Raw genomic sequence first — 21,162 nt, 5'->3', positions numbered from 1 at the left:
CACTGTTAGATTAAATTTTACTCAGTGTTTTCAGGTTTATGTGCAGTAACGATTAATCATTTAAATAGCATGAGTAAATATGTAATAAAAGTTACTACTCTTACACAGTTCATCTATTACATGAATAAAATTCTAATATTTAGTTAAGAAATTCTAGTTCTCACTGAATCTTAATTTTACAATGTAAAAATTATGACTGGTCATTTAATATATGTTACTATACCAAAAAGTCAGTTTTTTGAGTGTGGGGACTTGGAGGGTGTTTGTGGATGCAGACCGGAGGGTGCGTGAGGAGGTCTGGCGGGTGAGGAGTTCTTGTAGGTAAAGGGGGGCATGTCCATGGGTGGGTGAGGAGGGAGACCTTATATTCTATTCTGAGTGGAATAGGGAGCCAGTGAAGAGATTCCAGGATGGTGATGTGATGTGATGCCTATGTAAATGTTGGGGCGTGACAAAGAGAGAGACTAGAGCCAAATGAGGAGGAGCCGCCGAGTTGATGTCAACTAGGCGGCTTGTTAAGATTTGCCCGTTTTCAGAGGTAGTTTCAAATGGTGAGATTTGCAGAGGAAAGAGGTGTCAATGGGATTTTGAGGTTCTATGTATGTCCTAGTTACCCACTAAACTGTCATTATTCAACTATGACAAGGTAAAATCGGTTTTGCATTCTATCACCCCTTTAATATCTCAACATCCATATTGTGACCCAAAACTGGTGACGTAAAAGCCATTCCTGCCTTTTCACCGATGTCAAAACACATCCTAAATCCTCCAGCTACAGTCACCTCCCTGCGCTGGTCAAAGCTGCAGTCCTGATCATGATAAATGACATTCCCCTTTATCTATTTTTTTCCTATCCACAGTAGGTTGCCCTATCTTTAAGGAAGAATAATGTGCTGATGCAGCCAGCAGACCTCGAGGATGAGCACCTGTAGTTCAAAGGCCATAGAGAGTGGAACAAGATTGAATTGTTTGAGACTGAGTGAGGCCAACCAGACAAGAATCTATGAGTCGTCAGCTCGAGTCCTTGGATGTGTTCAAAAACTCTCAGTGGAGCTAGTTCCATTTGTCTCGTTTGTTTTTCTCATTCCCGTTCCTCATTAAAGGTCCAATATGTAATGTAATAAATCAGAGATCTAAGATGATTCCCACTTTGTTTACAAACTGACATGCAACCATAATGTGTAATATACAGTGTAAAGCTGCTTTCAGTAAATCATTTTGTAGATGATGCAACAACAAATATTTGTATTCATCTACACATAAAATTAGAGAAAGTTATAATCTTTATGGAAATAAGGTTGTCTTTATTTAATTTTTAAATATAACGGGGTCTGGAAAGTAGTAAAACCAAAAATCTGCCTCTCTGTTTGTGAATTGACCATTGTGTGGTGTATCTTCCACGGTTTGGCATTCCTTATTTTAAATCTCATGCTTGAAGCATACAAGTGCACTTCAATGGAGGATCTGCTCTGATATCTTTCTTGTAGTAATCCCTTAACTTCAAGTATCTGTAGAATTCTTGTATCCCCAAAAATCCCCATTTTAATGTTTTGTTTGTCAGATTCTGGAAACTCCCCCTCTCCCCTTCTTTTTCCAAGGCACACCAGATTGTAACTGCTTATGCTGTCCATTGCTTAAACCCCTTATCCTACTGAATTAGTTTGGAGTTACAATTGTAGATTATGAAGATATTACCCTTGTATGATGTTGAAAAAAAAACATTGATGATGTTACAGATCATCATTAGGAGCTCTTCTAGATATGATGGTGCTAGACCATTTAGAGCTTTGTAGGTCAAGAGAAGGATTTTAAACTCAATCCTGGATTCAACAGGAAGCCAGTGCAGAGAAGCTAATACAGGAGAAATATGATCTCTTTTCTTAGTTCTTGTGAGAACACACGCTGCAGCATTCTGGATCAGCTGGAGAGTCTTAAGGGACTTATTTGAGCAACCTGACAGTAGGGAATTACAATAGTCCAGCCTGGACGTAACGAATGCATGGACTAGTTTTTCAGCGTCGTTTTGAGACAGGATATTCCTAATTTTGGCAATGTTACGAAGATGAAAAAAGGCTGTTCTTGAGGTTTGTTTTAGATTGAAGGATATATCCTGATCAAAATTTTAATTAAATTTAAACTAAATTTCTGACAGTAGTGCTGGAGGCCAGGGCAATACCATCCAGAGTAGCTATGTCTTTAGATAATGAGGTTCTGAGGTGTTTAGGTCCCAGTACAATAACTTCAGTTTTGTTAGGGTTTAACATCAGAAAATTATAGGTCATCCAGGATTTTATATCTTTAATGCACGCTTGAAATTTAGCTAGCTGACTGGTTTCGTCTGGTTTGATTGACAAGTATAATTGGGTGTCATCCGCATAACAGTGAAAGTTAATTGAGTTTTTCCTAATAATATTGCCTAGAGGAAGCATATATAAGGAGAATAGAATTGGTCCAAGCACTGAGCCTTGAGGAACCCCATGGCTAACTTTAGCGTACTTGGAGGATTTATCATTAACAAAATTGAGATTGATCAGAGAAATAGGACTTAAACCAGCTTAGAGCAATTCCTTTAATGCCAACCAAGTGTTCCAATCTCTGTAACAGGATTGAATGGTCAATAGTGTCAAATGCAGCACTAAGATCTAGTAAAACAAGAATGGAGACAAGTCCTTTGTCTGCAGCAGTTAAAAGGTCGTTAGTAATTTTCACCAGTGCCGTCTCTGTGCTATGATGCTTTCTAAATCCTGATTGAAAGTCATCAAATAAACTATTGCTATGTAGAAAATCACATAACTGATTAGCAACCACCTTCTCAAGGATCTTGGATAGAAAGGGAAGGTTAGATATAGGTCTAAGAGGTTAGATAAGGTCTAAGACCTCAGGATTGAGGGTGGTTTTTTTCAGAAGAGGTTTTATCACAGCTACTTTAAATGACTGCGGTACATAACCTGTTAATAAGGACATATTGATCATATCTAGTAATGAAGTGTTTACCACGGGTAACGCTTCTTTGAGTAATCTCGTTGGGATGGGGTCTAAGAGACAGGTAGATGGCTTAGCTGAGGATATCTTTAACATTAATTGTTGAAGGTCTATAGGATAAAAGCAGTCTAAGTATATGTCGAGACTAGTCGTTATTTCTAGCGACTCTGCCTTTAAAGGTGAACCGTTAGAAGTTGAGGGCAAAAGGTGACGGATTTTATCTCTAATTGTTGTAATTTTATCATTAAAGAAGCTCATGAAGTCATCACTACTTAGAGCTAGAGGAATAGATGGCTCAGTAGAGCTGTGGCTATCTGTCAGCCTGGCTACAGTGCTGAAAAGAAACCTTGGGTTGTTCTTGTTTTCTTCTATTAGTGATGAGTAATAGTCTGATCTGGCCTTTCTTAGGGCCTTCCTATAGGTTTTGAGACTTTCTTGCCAATCCAACCAGGATTCTTCCACTTTTGTGGAACGCCACTTACATTCGAGGGTTCGCGAGATTTGTTTTAATTTGTGAGTTTGGGAGTTATACCAAGGTGCTAATTTCCTTTGCTTCATCATCTTCTTCTTCAGGGGAGCAACGGAGTCTAAGGTCGTCCGTAGGCAAGTCGTAGCACCGTCTACAAATGTATCAATTTAAAGGGGGACTGAGGTTAAAATAGAGGTCCTCTGTTATGTTAAGGCATGACATAGAGTCGAATGCTGTTGGAATATCTTTTTTAAATTTAGCTATAGCACTGTCAGATAGGCATCTGGTGTAGAAGCTTTTATCTAATTTAATATAGTCAGGTAGTAAGAATTCAAAAGTGATTAAAGAATGATCTGAATCCGAATTCTGCGGAAATATTATTAAATCCTCAATTTCAATACCATATGCCAGCACAAAGTCAACGGTGTGGTTAAAACTCTGACTGAAACCGATTGAATCCAGTAATGAGTTGAAAGCAATACAAGGATATCATTGTCAACGTCCACATGGATATTAAAATCACCTACAATAAGTATTTGGTCTGATTTAAGGACTAAACATGATAAAAACTCTGAGAATTCAGATAAAAATTTAGAATACGGACCTGGAGCCCTGTAAATAACAACGAATATAATTGGCTGTAATGTTTTCCATTTTGGATGTTGAAGATTAAGAACAAGACTTTCAAAGGAGTTATAATTTAATTTAGGTTTAGGAGAAATTAACAGGCTTGCATCAAAGATGACTGCAACTCCCCCTCCTCGGCCTGATCCTCTAGGAATTTGAGTATTAATATGACTGGGAGGAGTGGCTTCATTTAGACTAACATAGTCTTCATGGCCCAGCCAGGTTTCAGTAAGACAAAATAAATCAATGTTATTATCTGATATCAACTCGTTTACCAATAATGCTTTAGAAGACAGAGATCTAATATTTAATAGTCCACATCTAATTTTCCTATTTTGTTCTATCGTTGCAGTCGTTTTAATTCCAATTAGGTTGTTAAGTATAGCGCATCTTTTGTTTACAGTACCTTTGATTTAACCGATCTGAGTCGGGGAACAGACACCGTGTGTTACGGTTAGGACAGAACGGACCCAAATGCAGAACTCAGCACAAATCACTTTATTAGGAAAAGTGGGAAAGTGAATGGGGAAGTGGGGAGGTGGATGCCAGAGAGGGGAGCACAGGCACGGGGGCTGGAACCGGGAACAGAGGCACGGGGAGACCGGGTCTGAGAACTCGACAGGGAAGTACTGGAGCGCGGAGAGGCGAGGGCTGAGGCAGGCTGGTGCAGGAAACCGTGAGGGGGAACTGGATGGAGGAGCCAGCTGACTGGAGGCAGAGTGACGAGGAAGGCAATGGCTGAAACAAAAAGACAGAAAACGGATTACAAAGATACAAGCAGAAGAACACTCAGGGGAATTTGTAGAAGCTTGAGACGCGTGTCACCAAGTAGGCAGGAGCAACGATCAAGCGAAGGTGGTGAGTCAATCCGGGGTTTATATACTGGGCTTGATTGGAGTTGATGGCCGGCAGGTGTGTATGGTGGGAAGAGCGGTAGTGAGGAGGCGAGCAGGTGTGCGCAATCAGCTGGCTGGCACAGACAGGAAGGGAGGGGGAACACAGAGAGAAACAGAGGCAACACAAACTGACAGCAAAACATGAGGAAAAGAAAACAGGAACTCACAGCCAGCCGGACTCCAACCACCACAGTACCCCCTCCTCAACGGACGCCTCCAGGCGGACCGCCAGGCTTGTCCGGGTGGGCCCTGTAGAAGTCGTCCAGCAGGGTCCTGTCAAGTATCTGGCTAGTGGGAATCCACGACCGCTCCTCGGGACCATATCCGGCCCAGTCCACCAGGTACCGATAACCCCGACCTCTACGTCGTACATCCAGGAGGCGTCGCACTGTGTAGGCCGGGTGGCCGTCGATGATGCGTGGAGGAGGAGGTGCTGCCACTGGGACGGAGAGAGGACTTGTGGAGACCGGTTTGATATGGGAGACATGGAAAACTGGGTGGATTTTCATGTGCGATGGGAGTGTTAGCCTGACCGTGGTGGGGTTCACAACCGACTCAATGGTATAGGGACCCACGAACCGGGGGGCGAGTTTCTTGGAGGTGGACGGAAGGGGAAGATCCCGGGAGGAGAGCCACACCCTCTGGCCCGGCCGGTAGGAGGGAGCGGGGATGCGATGGCGGTCTGCCAGGCGTTTGTTCCGGGCAGCTGTTCGTTGGAGAGCAGCCCTAGCCTCCCTCCACACTCGACGACAACGTCGGAGATGGGTCTGGACCGACGGAACCGTTACTTCCTCCTCCAAGGACGGGAACAGCGGGGGCTGGAACCCCATGGCGCATTATAAACGGAGACATCCCAGTGGCAGCGCTGATGAGAGAGTTGTGGGCGACTCGACCCAGGGAGATAGGAACTCCACGAGGTGGGATTGCGGTAGGCCACACACCGGAGGGCCGCCCCCAGGTCCTGGTTGGCCCGCTCGGTTTGCCCGTTGGTCTGGGGGTGATAGCCGGATGACAGGCTGGCGGTGGCACCGAGGGCTTGGCAGAAGGCTTTCCACACTTGGGAAGAAAACTGGGGCCCCCGGTCGGAGACAATGTCCTGAGGAATGCCATGGAGTCTGAAGACATGGTGGACAAGGAGACGAGCCGTTTCCAGGGAAGTAGGTAACTTGGACAGGGGGATGAAGTGGACTGATTTTGAGAACCGATCCACGATGGTGAGGATGACCGTGTTGCCGTTGGAGTTGGGCAGTCCGGTGACAAAGTCCAGGGCGATGTGGGACCAGGGCCGACCGGGGACCGGGAGGGGGTGGAGCAGACCGGCGGGCGGCTGATGGGATGCCTTGGCACGGGCGCACACCTCACAGGCTGCCACAAAGTCCCGGCAGTCCCTTTCCATGGGGGGCCACCAAAATCTCTGTCGGAGCAGGAACAGGGTCCGGGCCATTCCTGGGTGGCAGCTGAACTTTGAGGCGTGCGCCCATTGGAGGACCTGGGAGCGGACGCTGGGGGGGACGTAGAGGCGGTTAGGGGGACCGGTACCAGGGTCAGGGTCCGTGGACTGGGCCCGGCGGACGGCGGACTCACGTCCCAAACCAGGGACGCGACCAGGCAGGGAACGGGGCAAGATGGTATCAGGTTGGGTAACGGGTCGTCAGTAGAATGGAGACAGGACAGGGCGTCTGGCTTGGTGTTGCGGGATCCGGGACGATAAGACAGGGTAAAGTTGAACCGGTTAAAGAACAGGGCCCACCTAGCCTGGCGGGAGTTGAGTCTTTGGGCGCTCTGGATGTATGACAGGTTTTTGTGGTCCGTCCAAACCAGGAAGGGGTGTTCAGAGCCCTCAAGCCAATGTCTCCATTCCTCCAGGGCCAGTTTCACTGCCAATAGTTCCCGGTCTCCCACGCAGTAGTTGCGCTCAGTGGGGGTCAGGCGGCGGGAGAAGAAGGCGCAAGGGTGGAGCTTGTGGTCAGCGGGGGAGCGCTGGGACAGGGTAGCGCCGACGCCCACATCTGAGGCATCCACCTCCACCACGAATTGAAGGGAGGGGTCAGGGTTAGTGAGGATGGGGGCGGAGGTGAACTTTGTTTTCAGGAGGGAGAAAGCTGCAGCGGCTTCTGGGGACCAGACGAAGGGCACAGAGGTGGAGGTGAGACGAGTGAGGGGAGCGACCAGGGAACTGTAGTTACGAATAAAGCGCGATAGAAGTTGGCAAAGCCCAAAAAGCGCTGCAGCTGTTTGATAGAAGTGGGAGTGGGCCACTCCACAACAGCCCGGATTTTGGCCGGGTCAGCGCGAAGCTGCCCACGCTCAATGATGAAACCGAGGAACTGTACGGATGGGACGTGGAATTCACACTTTTCAGCCTTTACAAAAAGACGGTTTTCCAGAAGCCGCTGCAGAACCAGGCGGACATGCTCAATGTGTTGGACTGGGTCGGGGGAGAAGATCAGGATATCGTCTAAGTAAACAAACACAAACCGGTGCAAAAAGTCACGAAGGACGTCGTTAATGAGGGCTTGGAAAACGGCGGGGGCATTGGTGAGGCCGAATGGCATTACCAGATACTCGTAGTGCCCTAGTGGGGTGTTAAATGCCGTTTTCCATTCGTCCCCCTCCCGGATCCGCACTAGATGATAAGCGTTGCGAAGGTCTAACTTCGTAAAAATGGCAGACCGGGAGAGGGACTCAAAAACAGAGTCCATAAGGGAAGAGGGTATTTGTTTTTGACCGTGATGGAGTTGAGCCCCGGTAGTCGATACAAGGACGGAGGGATTTGTCTTTCTTGGAGACAAAGAAAAGCCAGCGCCTAGAGGGGACGATGAGGGGCGAATGATGCCAGCAGCCAGGGAATCTTTAATATACTGCTCCATAGCTTCTCTCTCCGGACGGGACAGATTAAACAGATGGCTAGACGGGAGCGGGGCGTCCGGGAGGAGGGAGATGGAGCAGTCATAAGGGCGGTGGGGGGGTAAAGACAGGGCCTGCTCTTTACTGAACACGGTGGCAAGGTCATGGTACTCTGAGGGAACGAGGGTTAAATCAGGAGGAACGGGAGGAGGGTGAATTTGGGTGGGCTTACCGGGGGCTCGAGCGGACAATAGGCAAGATGCATGGCAATGAGCGCTCCAATTCCTGATCTTCCCCCGCGCCCAGTCTACGTTGGGGTTGTGCAGAATGAGCCAGGGGAGACCCAGAACGATAGGGTTGACGGGGGAGGTGACGAGGTGAAACGAGATCGACTCATGGTGATTACCAGAGGTGAGGAGGCGGAGCTGGGGAGTGCAGTGAGTAACTGTGGTGAGGGGCTGACCACTGAGGCCGGTGGCATGGAGGGAGTATCTAGGGGTATTTGGGGATGGCGAGCTGCCGAGCGATCTCAACGCCTAAAAGATTTTCGCCGGCACCGAATCAACCAACGCCCCAGAGGAAGCGATCCCTCCTGCCATGATAGGGAAACATCCAGCAGGAAGCGGGAATTGGGAGAATGTCGGCTCGCCAGAGCTCCCAAGGCTACTGGCGAGCCGACTCTTTTGGGCGAACCGGGCAGGTGGACAGATAATGACCGGGCTGACCACAGTAAATACACACCCCGGCGAGACGACGGCGTTCCCGCTCCTCCGGGGTGAGGCGTGCGCGGCCCAACTGCATGGGTTCGGGTGGAGGAGGAGAGGGAGGAGCCGGGGGTGCCGCCGAGCGACTGGGAAGGCGGGGAGCAGGGACCCGTGGTGGCGGAAGGCAGGACCGAAGAGGAGGAGCCGCGGGACCCGCGTTTTCTATCCCTCTCCCGGAGACGATTGTTCAAATCGATGGCCGCTCAATGAGCCCATCGAGGCTCCGCGGCTCGCCCCTGGCAGCCAAGTGGTCCTTAATCCGCTCACTAAGGCCGCCCAGGAACGCGAACGGAGAGCCGGGCTGTTCCAACCCGATCTAGCGGCCAGAATGCGGAAGTCAACGGAGTACTCCGCGACGCTGCAAACCCCTGCCGGAGCGCCATGAGCCGGGAAGCCTTAGCCCTCCCTTGCACAGGGTGATTAAACACCTCCTCATTTCCCCCCACAAAGGAGGAGTATGAGGAGAGGAGGTGAGGCTGCCCCTTGCTCACAGAGGTGTACCACTCCAGGGCGCGGTCGCGGAGCAACCCGCGACGCAACACACCTTGGCCTCGCCTGAGCTGTAGGTTAGTGACTGCCTCCGAAACACCAGGTCGCACTGCACGAGAAACCCTCGCAGGTTCCCAGTATGCCGGAGAATTTCTCGGGGAGGGAAACTGGGGACTCGAGAGGCGGAGAAGCGACGGAGGATGCGACCGGATCGTGAGTGGGAGTGCGAGACGCAGAAGCGGGCTGAGAGACATTAATGGGAGGGTTGGACATGTCGGAGTAAGGAGACTGGGCACTCAGACGCCGGATCTCTTCGGTCAGGGTGCGAATGGACTCGGCCATGGCCTGAATAGCCGAGGAATGCTGACCGAGCAACGCACCCTGAGCGGACACGGCGAACAGCAAGTCCTGGGGCGGGGGGTTGGGAGAGTCAGAGGGGGATTGTGAGCCTGCTGGGTCCATGATGGCTTGATCGTTCTGTTACGGTTAGGACAGAACGGACCCAAATGCAGAACTCAGCACAAATCACTTTATTAGGAAAAGTGGGAAAGTGAATGGGGAAGTGGGGAGGTGGATGCCAGAGAGGGGAGCACAGGCACGGGGCTGGAACCGGGAACAGAGGCACGGGAGACCGGGTCTGAGAACTCGACAGGGAAGTACTGGAGCTGGAGAGGCGAGGGCTGAGGCAGGCTGGTGCAGGAAACCGTGAGGGGGAACTGGATGGAGGAGCCAGCTGACTGGAGGCAGAGTGACGAGGAAGGCAATGGCTGAAACAAAAAGACAGAAAACGGATTACAAAGATACAAGCAGAAGAACACTCAGGGGAATTTGTAGAAGCTTGAGACGCGTGTCACCAAGTAGGCAGGAGCAACGATCAAGCGAAGGTGGTGAGTCAATCCGGGGTTTATATACTGGGCTTGATTGGAGTTGATGGCCGGCAGGTGTGTATGGTGGGAAGAGCGGTAGTGAGGAGGCGAGCAGGTGTGCGCAATCAGCTGGCTGGCACAGACAGGAAGGGAGGGGGGAACACAGAGAGAAACAGAGGCAACACAAACTGACAGCAAAACATGAGGAAAAGAAAAACAGGAACTCACAGCCAGCCGGACTCCAACCACCACACCGTGCTTATTAGACTATGAGTGGGTGACTGCTCCAACGGAAGCACAGAGGGGCGTGTAGTACTGCACCCCTGATTACTAATATCAAACTTGGGTTGTCATGGTTTATGTCTGATAAACTCGTCAGATTTTTTTATATGAGAGCGGCTCTGTCCCAGGTGGGATGAATGCCGTCTCTCTCCATCAGACCAGGCTTTCCCCAGAACGCCCCCCAGTTATTCACATAGCCCACATCATTAGCTGGGCACCACCCCGACAACCAGCGGTGGAAGGATGACGTACGGCTGTATATTTCATCATTGGTCAGGTTTGGCAAGGGTCCAGAGAAAACTACTGAGTCCGACATTGTCTTTGTGTATGCACAAACTGACTCAACATTCAATTTAGTGATGGGCATTTCACAAGAGGTGCTTGTTTTACTGTCCTCTTGGGAGTGACAGACCTGGCATCTTTTCCGTTTCTTTACAGGTGTATCCACTGGACCCATTGCAGGTTGGTTGGATGGGGTTTGGATGACTGAGCTGTAACCTTTTGAATGACAGCTGCAGCTGCTGGGGATCGAGCTGGCCGGGCTCGCCTCTGGATCTTAGGAGTGACGAGTGCTTTGCCGAGTTCTTCCAGGAAAAGCTGATGTTGGTACAATTTTCCAGCATTCCATTGCTGGTTGATTTCAGTCCACAGGACATAGACATTGTAAGGAGAAACGTCCACAATGTTGTAGAAAATCACTAAGGGCCAACGGGCAGTCTTGCGCTGGCAGCTGTACGTTGCTGTGACTTTGTCCAGATTGTCAACTCCTCCTTTGGTGGAGTTGTAGTCCAGGATCATTTGTGGCTTCTTGTCGTCTCTTGTGCTCAGAGATGCATATTTGTGCACTGTGCTCTTTACAAGAACAAGATCTTGTTATTCTTTGGGCAGTATGAAACAACTGCTTCATTATCAGTGAAAACAAATGTTGAGGAATGCAGAGGTCTGCCCTGCATCTTCACTGGGAAGTTCTGGCTTATTTCTCCTGACTGTTCCCACCGTGGTCAGCTTTCTCTTCTGAAGTTCAACTCCAAGGCGGTAGGATGTGAAGAAGTTGTCACTGGTGATGACCTTGCAGCCCTTCACTCATCTCCAGCACAACATGCACCCCCTGATTCTTCTCAGATGCTTCTCTAGGTAGCTTTCCGGTGTACACTTGCATATTCCATGCACAGCTAGATTTGCCATCACAGCCTGCCCACATTTTGATACCATACTTGGCAGGCTTGATGTGCATGTACTGTTGGAAGGGACACCGCCCCCTGAATGGAACAAGGCATTCGTCTACAGTGACATGGGGACCAGGATTGTACAAGACCAGTAGAATTTCGACCCATTTATTGCATACATCTCTGATCACAGCAAGTTTGTCTCTTTCACGTCGACCAGCTCTGGTGTCGCGGTTGTCAAATCGGATCACCCAAAATATCATATGAAATGACTCCAGAGACATTGGCCTTCCAATCTCTTTATTCCAGAGACTGGCAGTTGCTTCTCCTTTTGACTTGTACACTCCAGCTAATACCAGGATTCCAATGTACAGTGGGGCAAAAAAGTATTTAGTCAGCCACCAATTGTGCAAGTTCTCCCACTTAAAAAGATGAGAGAGGCCTGTAATTTTCATCATAGGTACATTACAACTATGAGAGACAAAATGAGAAAAAGAAATTCAGAAAATCACATTGTAGGATTTTTAATGAATTTATTTGCAAATTATGGTGGAAAATAAGTATTTGGTCAATAACAAAAGTTAATCTCAATACTTTGTTATATACCCTTTTTGGCAATGACAGAGGTCAAACGTTTTCTGTAAGTCTTCATAAGGTTTTCACACACTGTTGCTGGTATTTTGGCCCATTCCTCCATGCAGATCTCCTCTAGAGCAGTGATGTTTTGGGGCTGTCGCTGGGCAACAGACTTTCAACTCCCTCCAAAGATTTTCTATGGGGTTGAGATCTGGAGACTGGCTAGGCCACTCCAGGACCTTGAAATGCTTTTTACGAAGCCACTCCTTCGTTGCCTGGGTGGTGTGTTTGGGATCATTGTCATGCTGAAAGACCCAGCCACGTTTCATCTTCAATGCCCTTGCTGATGGAAGGAGGTTTTCACTCAAAATCTCACGATACATGGCCCCATTCATTCTTTCCTTTACACTGATCAGTTGTCCTGGTCCCTTTGCAGCAAAACAAACCCAAAGCATGATGTTTCCACCCCCATGCTTCACAGTAGGTATGGTGTTCTTTGGATGCAACTCAGCATTCTTTCTCCTCCAAACACAACGAGTTCAGTTTTTACCAAAAAGTTCTATTTTGGTTTCATCTGACCATATGACATTCTCCCATTCCATTCCATTCTTCTGGTTCATCCAAATGCTCTCTAGCAAACTTAAGATGGGCCTGGACATATACTGGCTTAAGCAGGGGGACACGTCTGGCACTGCAGGATTTGAGTCCCTGGCGGCGTAGTGTGTTACTGATGGTAGCCTTTGTTACTTTGGTCCCAGCTCTCTGCAGGTCATTCACTAGGTCCCCTTTGTGGTTCTGGGATTTTTGCTCAACGTTCTTGTGATCATTTTGACCCTACGGGGTGAGTCTTGCATGGAGCCCCAGATCAAGGGAGATTATCAGTGGTCTTGTATGTCTTCCATTTTCTAATAATTGCTCCCACAGTTGATTTCTTCACACCAAGCTGCTTACCTATTGCAGATTCAGTCTTCCCAGCCTGGTGCAGGTCTACAATTTTGTTTCTGGTGTCCTTTGACAGCTCTTTGGTCTTGGCCATAATGGAGTTTGGAGTGTGACTGTTTGAGGTTGTGGACAGGTGTCTTTTATACTGATAACAAGTTCAAACAGGTGCCATTAATACAGGTAACGAGTGGAGGACAGAGGAGCCTCTTAAAGAAGAAGTTACAGGTCTGTGAGAGCCAGAAATCTTACTTGTTTGTAGGTGACCAAATACTTATTTTACTGAGGAATTTACCAATTAATTCATTTAAAATCCTACAATGTGATTTTCTGGATTTCTTTTTCTCATTTTGTCTCCAATAGTTGAAGTGTACCTATGATGAAAATTACAGGCCTCTCTCATCTTTTTAAGTGGGAGAACTTGCACAATTGGTGGCTGACTAAATACTTTTTTGCCCCACTGTACATTGGAATCCTGGTATTAGCTGGAGTGTACAAGTCAAAGGGAGAAGCAACTGCCAGTCTCTTGAATAAAGAGAGTGGAAGGCCAATGTCTCTGGAGTCATTTCATATGATATCTTGGGTGATCCGATTTGACAATCGCGACACCAGAGCTGGTCGACGTGAAAGAGACAAACTTGCTGTGATCAGAGATGTATGCAATAAATGGGTCAAAATTCTACCGGTCTTGTACAATCCTGGTCCCCATGTCACTGTAGACGAATGCCTTGTTCCATTCAGGGGGCGGTGTCCCTTCCAACAGTACATGCACATCAAGCCTGCCAAGTATGGTATCAAAATATGGGCAGGCTGTGATGGCAAATCTAACCTACTGAGGAATTTACCAATTAATTCATTAAAAATCCTACAATGTGATTTTCTGGATTTCTTTTTCTCATTTTGTCTCCAATAGTTGAAGTGTACTTATGATGAAAATTACAGGCCTCTCTCATCTTTTTAAGTGGGAGAACTTGCACAATTGGTGGCTGACTAAATACTTTTTTGCCCCACTGTATGCATGCAAGTCAATCTGATCCAGTGGCTTCCATTTCTCTTGAAATACACGCCTCCCCTCCAAGTTGGTCATGTCCAGTATGATCCTCTCTTTTGGTTGGGATATGAAGAGATGAAATGCTGATCTTGTAGGGCCTGGAGTCATTTTGATGACATTGGAAGATGACAGTCTGCCTTGGCTTTGGTGTGGTGATGTTGACCATTTTATGTTACCATCTTTAGATGTCCATGTCCCCTCTGTTGAGGATGATTGCTGCTCATTGTTTTTAGGTGATGGAGAGACTACAGCAGAGTGGTCCTCTGAATCCTCTTCATCATAAGAAAATTCACAATCCGGATCGTCAATAGCATTGTCCTCAGTTCTCTGAAAGATCCTCTGACTCTCTAACCTCTTCCTCTACATCACTATTACCATCAAAAATCTGTACTTCAACTTCTTCAGTTGTTGGAGCTCATTTTGTAGGGTGCGTGTCAGAGAGATGACATTACAACAGTGAAGAGGTCAAGCGTGAGAAAAAGCTCCTCCTCCTTTACACACACACACACACACACACACACACACACACACACACACACACACACACACACACACCTGGTTCAAATGGGTGTTCAAAGCCAGTCAAATTGTAAGTAAATGCAATAAAAATAAAGGGAGATGTTTATTTTGGGTCTTAACAACTACCTACTTGACGTTCCTCCAGGTAAGTTGATATTATTAGGACTTTGTTGTCAGATAAATTACATTTATGTTTTCATCATCATTGTTGCAGTGCATTTACAATTTGCTTTGTGTTGTTATGGTGGCAGTGACAAGTTTGCTACTTTTTAGAGTGTGGTAACGGCAAACAGCGATGCTAACTTAGCTAGCTAGCTCGTTAAAGTCAGGCCTGTAAGATGGGCTTGCCTTGTCTTTGTAAAGCTAGTGAATATATTTGGTAGGCCTATCATATGAAACTAATTGATGATCTAAGGAATCAATCGATGATGTTGTCACAACTACTAAGTTAATTTACAAATGATGAAATACCAGTTACAAATTTGATTCACGGACAGAGATACGCATTTGCGGATACAAATTGTTCTGCATTCATTTGTGACTTGTGTTTCACAAGTCACAAATTAGAGACACAGATACAACACAGATTTACAAATACAAATCACTCTGCATTCATTTGTGGATTGTGTTTTACAAGTTGCAAATCCTTATGAGACTGTTTTAGCACCATACACACAGAATAACAATCTGTTCCCTTGGTTGTATAAACTTCGCACGGATTCGTAATCCGTGCCCTCAGTTTTATAAACTGTTTGCACGGTTTTGTAAACTGTTTGTGCGCAATATTAAATGTTTTTGGCAAATAATATTCCCCTAAATTATGCATATGTCTATTTTTGAAAAGTAACTGCTGTAATAAAGCCAGCAGAAGAGTAATTATCTGTGAGGTAAGTTTATAGACACGACTCTATTTAATTATTAAAATATTGAATGTTTTTGGCAAAATATATTCCCCAAAATTATATTATGCTTATTTTTGAAAGGTAAGTGCTGTAGGTCAACCAGCAGGGGGCCTTCTATGTGCGGAGTAGTTTTGGAGACATGACTTTCTGTAATTATGACATATTACATTTTTTTGGCAAAAAATATTTACCAAAATTATGGATATGCTTATTTTTTAAAAGTAAGTGATGTAGTACAACTAGCAGAGACAAGTTATAATTGAAGTAAGTTTGGAGACACTACCTTATTTAATCATTTAATTAATACATATTTTTGTTGTATCTCTTCTCGGTGTTGTAGTTTGTAGACGGTCCCTAAGCACTCGTCTTGCTGCCACCGCCGGGTGCTCGTAGAGACCAATGTTATTTCTCCAGGAAGGAGGATGGCTCGTTTTGATAAAAAATAGTTTTTAGCTTGTTGTTAACCTAACTACATTAGGAAAGATGCGTCGTTTGTGATATAATAACATTTCGCTATAGAGTAATGATCCTGGAAGTTCGAATCTGTGAATATCTTTTTAACTTTGCGCACGTTTATAAAACCGAGGGCACGGATTATGAATCTGTGCAAACAGTTTATAAAACAGAGGGCACGGATTATGAACCCGTGCAAACAGTTTATAAACCGGGGGCACGGATTAATGCACAAGTTTATAAAACGGAGGGCATGGATTATGAACCCGTGCAAACAATTTATAAAACCGAGGGCACAGATTATGAAACCAAAAGAATGGATTTTTATTCTGTAAAAAAAAAATGGGTCAAATTGACCCTTAACATAATACAAGGGTTAAATTTATGCAAGATACTGTATGAGCTAAGTGGTGAATACACTATCACCAAACTAATTTGGAATTCATTATTTACCACAAACTAATTGAACTTGGAGTCTTTGGGACCCCTGAGGGCTTGGGCCCACTTTGCCCAGTTGTTAATCTAGTTTTGCTGCAGGGCCATATCTATTCACATGGTCATGTTTTAAGAAAATAAATTAAATTGTGACAGAAATCAAAGCATAATCTATGCCCCAAATACATCTAAAGATTTTGTCGTTTTTAATTATGACTGAAAAACAGATCAAGAATGCCAAGAAACACTTCTTACAAATGTACTTGGCAGCCAGGGCAAGTGTGTGCTCTGCTCTGCCTGTGATTGAGGAGGAAATAATAAGTTATTATACTGACCACATATTTTGACAGTCACTGCTACTATAAACTGTCTCTTGAAATGTATCACCAGGTATGGAAATTTTACTGGAATATCAGACACAGCTTTGTCACATAATGATTAAGTAAAACTAACTCCTTGCATACAGTGTTTCTACTTTAGCCAATAATCCCTAAACCTAACTTTATAGCAACGACCAGGGGCGATTCTAGGATGAGACCTTTAGGGGGGCTCAGCCCCTAATGAGAATGTGACATGGATACAGTGCCTTGCAAAAGTGTTAACCCCCCCCTGCTAAATCAGTAATTTCACTGGATAACAATGCATATATGTATTTATTATTATAACAGAGGGTAATGCAAAATATTGAACATATGAAAAAATTATGAGGTGTAAACAATAAATAAATAAAACTTTCCTTTACTGGGTTACAGGTGCATAGCATTGGCGACAGCGACACAGGATATTTAACCTGTTTCTTTGAACCTGTAATTGTTTGCCCTCTGTCACTAAGACAAGTTTGCAATATCTCACTTGAAGCACTAAAATTGATTAAAAAAACAATTGTTTTTTATTATTATAATTTTTAGGAGGGCTGGGATGAAATTTAGGGTCTAAAATTGCCACGTCTTAGACTTATGACTGATGCATTACAGTTGTAAGAAATGTTTGAGTGATTAGGCTTACGTGTAGCCTACCTCTCGGTCTCCTCCTCTCTGCCTTTCTCACACTGCTATTGGTTAGTATTAGGCAGGCTCCGGGATGATGATGCCTGGAAAGGGGGGTAAACTCGGAGCGCACGTCTCTCCTGCAGCGAACACACGAACAGCAAAAGTGAAGTGAAGATGCTTCTTACCTTTCGATTAACAGTTCAGCTCGTGAGCCATTCACTTCTTCTTCTTCTTCTTCATTTTCTTCTTCTACCAGAGCGCCAAACTCTCCCCTTTCCTGGTTTACAGGAGGAACTTGTGCAGCCGGGCTCGTCCAGCTCGGAGGAAGCAAGAGGAGGCACCAGAGATCCGGAGCATTGTCCCCCCTATAGCGTATCGGTGGAGAGCTACGCGTCGTTATGGGTGCGCTGACAAAAGGACGTTACCTCTCCACGACGGGCCTCCTGCTCCTTGTATATTACACAGTCTCAGTGATCTCCAAAGGTAAGAGCTGTGTCAGTGTGTATGCTTGGCTACTTTCTGTCTCACAGGATTTAAAACGCCATTTCCTGCTGTTCTTCTTGAGCCATCACCGTGGTTACGCACCACTTGTCACGTTTTATTCGTGTTGGATATTCCTGAATGTTCGCAAATATACCACTGTGCACATTCAATTTTCATAGTGTTTTTGATTCATACTCGGGACTTAGCCTACTCGTCACAGTTTCAGCTTTCTCTTTATTCCCCAATGCGCAGCAGAGGTTCTGATATTGATTCATCAAGCCGCAGTTCACACTGTCAAGTTCCCACTCTGTTCTATCTTTTTCATACACCCATCAAATCGAAGATAATTGCCCCGTTTTCACTCAGTTTTCGCAGTCTTTAATGAATCCATCATCATGACGGCGCTGCATTCAGTAATAGGCTTTGATACAGGCACGCCTGTGCAACAGGCATGTCAACGCATTTTTTGGAGTTAAATGTGCTGATTCCTTGGATGTCTGTCTTCATTTTTAAAACTATCAACTCCCTTATATCATGAACTGGATACACTTTCAGGGAAAATAAGGGAGTATGAAAAGCTGTTTGTTCGGGGCAAAAGGACAGGCATTTATGTTATGTTCAAGCATAAAATAAGAAAAGCATTGCCACTGACACCATAAACGATTTTTGAAAGGAGAGGAGTGCTGGATATCAGTTGGGTGCCATGCATTTAGATGCGGCATTGTGATAATTTGTCTAAAGCCATATGCCCATGTTAACAATACAGATAATGAACGTGTTTTACACATTTTGTAGGTAGAAATAGGCGTACGCTTGTGTTAATCAACATTAGAATAAACATAACATGAACTTTGCATGCAGCTTTAACTTCATTATAGCTGCGAGGAATACCAAGTTTATTTCCTGTGATCTGTCTGCTCATGGAAAGCCATGAACAGCTTTATGGAAATGATATTTGACATTTCTTCATAAACAAACAAAATTAGCAAAATATTTGGGGTTTTCAAAGTCATACTATTAAGCTGCGACAGAATCCATATTCTGTTAGCAGCATATTCGATCACTCATGCGGAGCGCACTCTTTGCATCTTCATTGTTAAATCTTTTGTAGTATTTTCTCGCAAAGCTGGTGACAGACATTGTGTTGTGTTGGCCTGATTTAGATTGTAGAGCCTATATTAGATAATTTTTTGGTGAGCAAAAAGGAACTGTTGTGCTGCTGAGTTTTATATTCCTTCCGACTCTGAGAATTGCATCCATGTGTGAGGACGTAAAGGACTCACATAACGGAATTAAAAATGTCTGCACTGATACGCATATTTTGTACATATCAGCCTATCATCAATTTGGTTACGTCTGGAATGTAACTAGTTTGTTTGATTTGAAATGAGAGAATGTTTGGTGTTTTTGCTTAAAGATAATTTAAATTATACTCAATAAATATACATGTTCTGTCCATTAACCAATCAATAAAATCAATCAATCAATCAATCAATCAATTTTAGCTTCAGATGCATCTGCAAAAAAATCTCACTTAATGCTTGAAATCTTGATTGCATCCATCATGTCTGTAGGAATCAAAGTGGCATTGCCATTCATCATGTCTGCAGGAATCCAAGTGGCGTTGCCCTTATGTACAGCATAAGCTCTTAAGGATCATTGGTGATTTCCGCAGGCCCCATTGGCTGGAAACAAGACTCATGCGAGTAGTCACGGCTGTGAGTTAGCATGGTGTGGCCCAGAGGGAAACTTTAAAAGGCTTTTCAATCTTGTTTCACAGGACAAGTCATGAAACATATTAGAAATATTTTAAGATACAGCTTCCTAAGCAGTGATATTAGATGTGACTTCCTTATAGATCAGGTATTGATTATTACCGTATACCATTTTCTTCCAATGAAGCCCTACTTGGAGATGCAAAAAGGCAAATGCACTGATATGTATACCCCTTATAATCTGGCTTTGGATGTATTTGGTACTTGATTTGATTGACTTTTATGTGATTTATGTGATGTGTAATTTAGCAATCAATGCTGTCGTTAAGAACAGTTTCTTCCATCTTAGATCAATATCTAAATTGAAATCTATCCTTACTTTTGATGATATGGAGAAGGTTGTTCACGCCTTTGTGTCATCACGTTTGGATTATTGTAATGTTTTGTATCTGGGTGTGAGTCAGGCTTCTCTGTCCCGTTTGCAGCTCGTTCAGAACTCAGCTGCCAGACTTTTAACTGGTACTAAGAAGAGAGAACACATTACTCCGGTTTTAATGAAACTACATTGGTTACCCATCTGATACAGAATCCATTACAAAGCGCTGTTGTATGTTTTTAAGTCCCTGCATGGTCTAGCCCCTGAGTATGTTACTGATTTAATCAGCCAATGTCAATCCAGCAGATCTCTGCGATCACATGATCAGTCACTTCTTGTAGTTCCACGAACACGCTTAAAGTGTAAAGGTGATCGGGCTTTCTCTGTTGCAGCTCCTAGGCTTTGGAATGACCTTCCTCTGTCTGCAAAAACCTGTCCTTCTCTGGGGGGTTTTCAGAGTGCTCTTAAAACTCACTTGTTTTCCTTAGCATTTGATAATGCTTTGTAAGTTGTTTGTTTTGTTTGTATTGTTTTTTAAGCTTTTATGTTTTTATACCTTATGTACAGCACTTTGGTTCCACTTGTGGTTTTGAAAGTGCTTTATAAATAAAGTTGAGTTGAGTTGAAAGTTGAGCAAGAAAGCAGGTGTGGGAGGACGAAAAATTATAAGGAAATGGATTATCTGATATTTGATTGAGGATTGTTGTTATCACCCAGTTCATTTGCCAATTTTTCAACATGATGCTGTACGTTTTCCTAATGCTATGTGTGATTATAAAAATATGTTATGAGATTGATGTTTGCCTTGCTGGAAAGAGTCAGATTGCACACATGCTGGGACTCCTGGTGGTCACCTAATTTGATAAACATTACAAGCAAACAGCGTCTTCTAGCTCCACAGATGCACAATTATGTCAAGACTCGCTGAAGTAATTATGGCCACATGGTGTGTAATGCCGTGTCTCTCTCTTTTCTGACATGTGGACTCGTCAATTCTCCCTTAGGCTTTTGTACACCCTTGACCTTGCGCTGCATATTGTACTTCTTTGTTCTTGAAAAAAGAGAAGAGACAGCAGAGTACAAAAAAAGTACAAAAAATACTTTTGTTTTCTATAAAATAAGTTTTTATTTTATTTTGCTGTGTACATGGCTTTCATGAAAACAGACAAAGGTCAAATCAGTTGTTTTCCCTCAGAGAAAGTTAAGGGGCTCTTATATTTTTCCCTGCCGTTCCCAAAATGAATCATCATAGTCAGGCTGCCTTAGGTGACAACTTGCGCAGTTCAGTGCCCAGATTTACATTTAAATGAAACCAAATGGCTGAACATTCAGAAAT

At 44.8% G+C, this 21,162-nt stretch overlaps 1 protein-coding gene and 1 pseudogene across 4 annotated transcripts in view; one reads left to right on the top strand and one right to left on the bottom strand.

Annotated features, from left to right (window-relative positions):
• Positions 1 to 10,522: 10,522 nt before the first annotated feature.
• Positions 10,523 to 17,609, bottom strand: LOC114555349 (piggyBac transposable element-derived protein 3-like; annotated as a pseudogene).
• Positions 17,345 to 21,162, top strand: part of unc5db (unc-5 netrin receptor Db) — a 358,970-nt gene continuing 355,152 nt past the window's right edge. For 2 of the 4 annotated variants that reach the window (XM_028577298.1, XM_028577295.1), the window contains exon 1: positions 17,345 to 17,735. In XM_028577298.1, coding sequence (XP_028433099.1) covers positions 17,651 to 17,735 — 85 coding nt within the window. In that variant the 5' untranslated portion in view covers positions 17,345 to 17,650. The remainder of the gene's footprint in view (positions 17,736 to 21,162) is intronic. The other 2 variants (XM_028577296.1, XM_028577297.1) reach the window with 2 other exon arrangements.

This window comes from Perca flavescens, chromosome 5 (assembly GCF_004354835.1).
Source record: "Perca flavescens isolate YP-PL-M2 chromosome 5, PFLA_1.0, whole genome shotgun sequence".
In the NCBI taxonomy this organism is placed as follows: domain Eukaryota; kingdom Metazoa; phylum Chordata; class Actinopteri; order Perciformes; family Percidae; genus Perca; species Perca flavescens.
The sequence above is the reverse complement of the archived record's forward strand: the minus strand, read 5'-3'. Positions and strand labels throughout refer to the sequence as shown.